This window comes from Phaethon lepturus, unplaced genomic scaffold, assembly GCF_000687285.1.
Source record: "Phaethon lepturus isolate BGI_N335 unplaced genomic scaffold, ASM68728v1 scaffold15852, whole genome shotgun sequence".
NCBI classification, from domain to species: Eukaryota; Metazoa; Chordata; class Aves; order Phaethontiformes; family Phaethontidae; genus Phaethon; species Phaethon lepturus.
In genome coordinates, this window is record NW_010522771.1 from 1 (window position 1) to 6,749 (window position 6,749).

Sequence of the window (6,749 nt, forward strand, 5' to 3'; positions counted from 1 at the left end):
AGAGGAGGGTCATAAAAATGGTCAGAGGGATGGTGCACCTCTCCTATAAGGAAAGGCTGAGAGAGCTGGGGTTGTTCAGCCTGGAGAAGAGAAGGCTCCGGGGAGACCTTATTGCAGCCTTCCAGTACTTAAAGGGGGCTTATAAGAAAGATGGGGACAGACTTTTTAGAAGGGCCTGTTATGATAGGACAAGGGTTAATGCTTTTAAACTAAAAGAGGGTACATTTAGACTAGACATAAGGAAAATTTTTCACAATGAGGGTGGTGAAACACTGGCACAGGTTGCCCAGAGAGGTGGTAGATGCCCCATCCCTGGAAACATCCCAGGTCAGGTTGGACAGGGCTCTGAGCAACCTGATCTAGTTGAAGATGTCCCTGCTCATTGGAGGGGGGTTGGACTAGATGACCGTAAAGGTCCCTTCCAATCCAAAGATTCTATAAAATTCTATATAAGGTAACACCAGTGCCAAGAACGGCACACTATCATGTTAGCATTTCAAGCCCATTCAAGATATTTTGCATTAGAGAAGCTAAAGTTTTACTCATATAAAAAATATTCCAAATTACTCAAAGCAAAACGCTTCAAGCATTTGTAGAATGTTATATATTTGCCCAAAGAGACACTTAAAACATTCCCTGGAGCTGGAACATCTTCAGTTTAACACTACTGCCATTAAGCATTGTTCTGCAGGTTTACTTATGCTGGTGGGCGTAACAAAGCATTTAGAGGTGAGCCGTGCAAGGGAGTTAATCAACATCTCTTCCTTTCACCCACCAGGAGTGGCATCCTGTGTAACTCTGATAGAATACAGTGTAGCAGCAAAACCAGAGCCATATGAGAACACACTAATTCTCTGTCCTGCGAGCTGCTCTGGGGAGTACCTGCAAATCAAGTGACAGGTTTTTTTTAAAGTGAGAATTAAGCCAAGGTGCCAATTTTAAATAACTAGAAAGCACAGCTAGCTTAGAAAAAGCAGCCAGCAAAATTATATTGACTACAATACACATTTAGTGTGCTAAATGCATAAATTATGACTTTTTAAAACAGTATTTAACACTGCTGTTACAAAATAATTTTCAAAGCTACCTAAGCAAAAGAAAACAAAGAAATGCCCAGAATATGTTTCTCTAGAAGGCAGCCAATTTTCATCCTAAAGTCTAAAATGAAGCATCACATCTTAGAATGCAAAGTCACAATAAAGAAAAAAGAACCCAAGAGGACTGGTTTAAATTAACCTTAACATGATTTTGTAAAACTCTGTCATTGAAAAAACCAAACAAACCCAACAATTTATTAAGTAAATACTAATTTAAATTGGCTTTGCTTATTATTGCTGGGCGATGAGTGGATTGAGGGCAGCCCTGAGGAGGACTTGGGGGTATTAGTGCATGAAAAACTGAATGAGCCAGCAATGTACACTCACAGCCCAGAAGGCCAACCATAGCCTGGGCTGCATCCAAAGCAGTGTGGCCAGCAGGTCGAAGCAGGTGATTCTGCCCCTCTACTCCATTCCGGTGAGACCCCACCTGGAGTACTACGTCCAGCTCTGGAGCCCTCAGCACAGGAAAGACATGGACCTGTTGCAGCAGGTCCAGAGGAGGGCCACAAAAATGATCAGATGGATGGAACACCTCTCCTATGAGGACAGGCTGAGAGAGTTGGGGTTGTTCAGCCTGGAGAAGAGAAGGCTCCAGAGAGATCTTATTGCAACCTTCCAGTACTTAAAGGGGGCCTACAGGAAAGATGAGGAGGGACTCTTTATCAGGGAGTGCAGTGACAGGAGATGAGGGGTAACTGTTTTAAATTGGAAGAGGATAGCTTTAGATTAGATATTATGAAGAAATTCTTTACTGTGAGGGTGGTGGAGGCACTGGAACAGGTTGCCCAGAGAAGTTGTGGATGCCCCATCCCTGGAAGTGTTCAAGGCCAGGTTGGATGGTGCTTTGAGCAGCCTGATCTAGTGGAAGGTGTCCCTTCCCATGGCAGTAGACTAGATGACTTTTAAAGGTCTCTTCCAACCCAAACCATTCTGTGATTATAGTGGAACAGAGAATGCATTCAGATTCTCTTTTCTGCTGGAGTGTTTGGGGGTGGGTGTGTATGCGTGTGTGTGTTGAGGCTGGGAAAAGATACACCACCTTACAAATAAGATCTTACTTTGGAAGGCATTAAGCTGCTGTTTCAGATCAGCTTCTGACAGAAATTTTGAATCCACCTGTCACTTGACCCAATTGTGTATGCAGAATAGTTTTCTAACTTTAGTCTTGCTACTTAAGGCAATCTAGTAGGAAAAGGTTTGCTAGATAGCCTTTTGTAAAAGCACTTTCTGAAACAACACCCCTTTTATTCGCTTACATATAAAAAGCTATGACTTCTTCCAATTTTATGCTTACTGGGCTAGAAGAGAGGCAAGGCAACCATAGACTGAAGGGGTATACATATTTCCATTCAGATTGGATAGAAGTAATGAAGCTTTGGTTTTCTGATTGAAAAGCTCTGCACTGGCTTTCATAAAAGCTTTTTCCACATCTCTGTCAAAATATGTCTCTTCAAGTTTTACATCCCTATTAAAAAAACATTCAGAAACAGTTACTAAAATGGCAGCAAGGAAAATCATCTTGGATATTTAACAAGTTAAGATTATCTGAATAAGGAAGACAGCAGTCATTCTTACCTGAAAGCTTCCAAACCACTAAAAACACCATTTGCTGTTTCTACGTTCTGGTCACCGAGAAAGTCATTCAGCAGCAGTCTAGCCACAGATTTTTGTACCAGTTTACAGTAGGGAGAATGAAAGACCATGAATCCAAAGTCATTCAAGGTGAAATGTCTGTCTGTCCCCTCTGAAAGTGGCAGAAGTGTTGTGTTACAACTTATGTTCAGTACTCACTTCAAGTATTAAAATAAAATAGGGGGATGGCAGGATACCAGTCATAACACATCAGCATACAAAAGACAACCATAAGACTAACTATTGCCAGCAAGTTTATTTAAACACACTGCTGCTCCTTCTATTTAAAAATTAGTTTTACTGATCTTGTGCACCAGCTAGCAATGCTTGCCCTTTTTCTTCTAGAAGAAAAATTTATAAGCTTAACAGAATCTCAGTATTTCTACCCAGTATTTTGAAATAAGAAATAATCTACTTCATCTAACTATCTAATCTTCAAGCCTATGCTTCTTAATATGGGTGAAGCAATTACTAAACATATGGGGGTAAAAAAAAAAAAACAGTATCCTTTAACAACATGTAAATATTAACCTCAGTATCTTAAGAGCCTTGGTAGAGAAGGGAACAACACACTTAAGCAAGATATACATTACACCAACAAAAGCTTGTAGAGACTACTGCTTATTGACTATCAGGTACTTAGCCATACCAAAACAGAAATAAGACATTTCTTTATGGTAGAGTGCAAACATTATGTGTTCTGAGACAACTGAAAACACAAAGAAAGGGACCATGTACTAGTCTTTAGGTTGGATTCTAAAACTTGAAAATACATTGTCTGTGTAGCTACACATTATAATATTTGCCAGATCTTGCAATATCACGTGGGGCTACATACCCTTTTGCCACTGGGCATGGATTTTGTTGCGATAGACAGTATAGCAGCGATCTAATGCACTGAGGTAGCACTGTATAGATAGTTTACCATCAACTACAGGATATTCAGAGACCATATCTGGTTTATAGAAGTCATACGCATGCTGCATGTGGGTTCCACGCAAGCCTGATTAAGAGAAATTGACAAAAGTTGAAAGCTACTTTGTTCAGCTGCTTTGAGTCAGTTTGAACACATTGCTTAACACATGGAAAACAAGTAATATTTGGCCTAAGTCAAGCAGGTTTTCATAGCACTTCAGGCCCTTTAAGGTAATGTTTCATACAGTTCTCAATCACCTGTTACTCAAGTACAGTAAGACTGAGCATGACAGACACAAATAACATGATTTTCATCATTTCACCTTGGAAGTGCTTGGCAGGCTTTTGCCTCCAGCCTTGGAAGGAGTGCTGTGTTATTCAGCTCTAGTCCACTCTGTCAATTTTATTGGAGAATCCCCAAGGGAAAAACAGATAGAAGCACCTCTAGTTGTTTCTTGATGCTTCCTATAACAGGACTTGCCCAAGTTAGCCCAGAACAAGAGGACACAAAGTACAATTTCTGACATTAGTGGGAGTTAATCCAGCCCTCCAGCAACCCACAAAAACAGGTGATGGGCTTCAGAACAGATCCAGTATCTGGTTGAACAGTGTTTGTTTTCTCACAGAACTAACCTCTCTCAAAAATTAATGGAGCATTTAGACCAACTAGTATAGCAACAGCAACAGCTCCACCTGTTGGCCTGGCATTTCCAGTGGCATACACAGCTATGTCTCCAGCAACAACAAGTGCATAGCGTCCTGCGAAAAACAGAAATAAGTATGAAAAGTAGCCAAGAATCTAGCACATTTTAATATCTATCAGCAATTTTTAGACTTTGGTTATAGAGGTGATAACTCCAGGATTAAAGGGCTCTTCAATCCTTGCAGCCACCAAAATTTACAGGCAAAGACCAGTGATGATTATCAGTGTCATTATGTTTTTGCATGTAACTGAAATAGTGGCAAATGCCCAGAGCATTTAAGAAAAAGACTTCAGAAGTATACAAGAGTTTACCCTCTGGGTTTTATATGGTTAAACATCAACACTAATTGCATCGCAGACTACTCAAAAAGAGACTGACGCAACTTTTCAAGAAATTACCCTGAACTTACCATCCCAAGAACTGGACTCAATCCAATTAATAGCATTAAAAAGAGCAGCGGTGCCTCCATAGCATGCATTCACGGTGTCAATTCCTTCTACGTCCGTATTACCAGATTCTTCAAAAAGTTGCATCAGGACAGTCTTTACAGATTTTGATTTATCAATTATTGTCTCCGTTCCAACTTCTAATCTCCCAATACAATCATAGGAAAGGCTGTTCCTCTCCATGAGCTTCTGAACCACAGTCAAACAGAGAGAATTGATATCCTCCCGGTCAGAGCAGAACCCCATCTTTGACTGGCCTAACCCAATGGTGTATTTGCCAGCATCCACACCATCATACTTCTCCAGCTCTGTTTGGTCAACGTACTGAGAGGGAAAATATATTTCCAGTGCAACAATTCCCACATCTTTGGGCCAGCAAGATTCAGCATTCACTGGAAGAGACCCAGGCATCGTGGTAAATCTTTAAGAAAAAAGAAAACCACAAAACCCAGCTGATTTATTCACATCCATTTTTAGATAACTACTTCATACATTAATCTTCTGTAGATTTATAGAAAAGGTTAAGTTTTAGGTATTCTACAGGTTCATTTGCAAAAGGCAGGCTTTTGCCTCCAGGTGAAATCTTGGTCTGAGGATACTGTAAACATCATTAGAAATTTTATAACATTTTATATTAAGATCTTTTAAGCAAAAGTACAATTTCAGCCCTGGAGATGAATATACGTAGCTTAAGCCCAAGTTATTTCACCAAAGCAAAACACATGCTTAACAAATGTGGTTTGAGAAATTAGTCTTAATGTTCATTATTCTACTTTTGCTTATATGCAAAGTCTCAATTTTACACAACCAAGCTGGAAACACCAGTGTTTTGGGTTGGGTGGTGTTTAAAAAAAAAAAAAGTGTTGCTAGTTGAGACGTTAAGTTTAAGATTTATACTTAACAGGAAATCTCAGCCTTAAAACAGGCCAGGACTTTTCAAAATTTTTTTTATTTTTAAATTAAGTGGTCTAAGTTGCCTTTTTTTTTTTGTTTATACTTGCAACAAAGACAGAAGTTTTTTTGGTGTGGTGTTTTTGGTTGGGTTTTTTTGTTCGTTCATTTAGGGTTTTTTTAAGCATGCTCTATTTTAACAATCCTGAGCGCTGGAACTCTTAACACCAGGCCTGGAGGAATATTTCACAGGGCAAAGATTCTTCCTGATAGACCAAGTTTTCTTGTTCTAACCCTATAACTTTACTGCCACTATACTCTAGGATATACTATATCCTATTACTTTAACCCTTTCTGTGTTATGCAGACAGGCACTATCTTCCCATACATTTGCTTACATCCTTACAGAACACTTGTCCTTTTTATGCCCAACTGTACCATCACATTGACCTTACCCAGCTTCTTCCATAAAAATCACAATGCGCTGTATGTATAAAGGAATAAAGCCTTTCTATGCAGGAATGATGACTTTACACAATGCATGTTAAAACAAGTGTTGGGAAAACATTAGAAGTGCCTTCCACTACATGTACAGTTAGATATCAAGGTCTTACATAAGACCTAAAGAGCACATATCCCCTCATTCATTTTGATTGCCTCTAACAAAGTTCCAAACATACCTATGATGCACCTAAAATAATCCATTTAAATATGCATAAATGCTATAAATGAAATACTTTAAAACGTGTAAATTACAGAAGGCTGCTATTTAAAACTGCTTACTGGAGCACTACAGAACAGCCGTACAGCATATTGCCATAAGATTTCAAGCAAGGAAACCAGTTTCGCGTTATTTGTGTGCTCTGCTACCACCACAGGCTCATGGTTTCATATCCGCTCACCCGACAGCGCAGTGCCCACAAATGCCCCACTACAACGTCCAAATAAAACTGAGTGCTGCGGCTGACCGGAACTCTTTCTTTTTTTCCTAATCCATCCCATTGCGAAGCTCCTCAGCTCAGACAATCACGCCGTGGGCTGCAGCGCCCGGCTGGGGGCCT

At 39.9% G+C, this 6,749-nt stretch overlaps 1 protein-coding gene across 1 annotated transcript; it reads right to left on the reverse strand.

Annotated features, from left to right (window-relative positions):
- Nucleotides 1-697: 697 nt before the first annotated feature.
- On the reverse strand, nucleotides 698-5,213 carry LOC104616794 (hydroxymethylglutaryl-CoA synthase, cytoplasmic-like; the record flags this gene model as incomplete). The annotated part of the gene is given in 6 exon segments (XM_010281924.1): nucleotides 698-882; nucleotides 2,395-2,565; nucleotides 2,676-2,844; nucleotides 3,571-3,735; nucleotides 4,281-4,406; nucleotides 4,761-5,213. Coding segments are annotated over 6 exon segments (1,264 nt in total), but the record flags the coding sequence as incomplete, so codon positions are not given.
- Nucleotides 5,214-6,749: the final 1,536 nt, after the last annotated feature.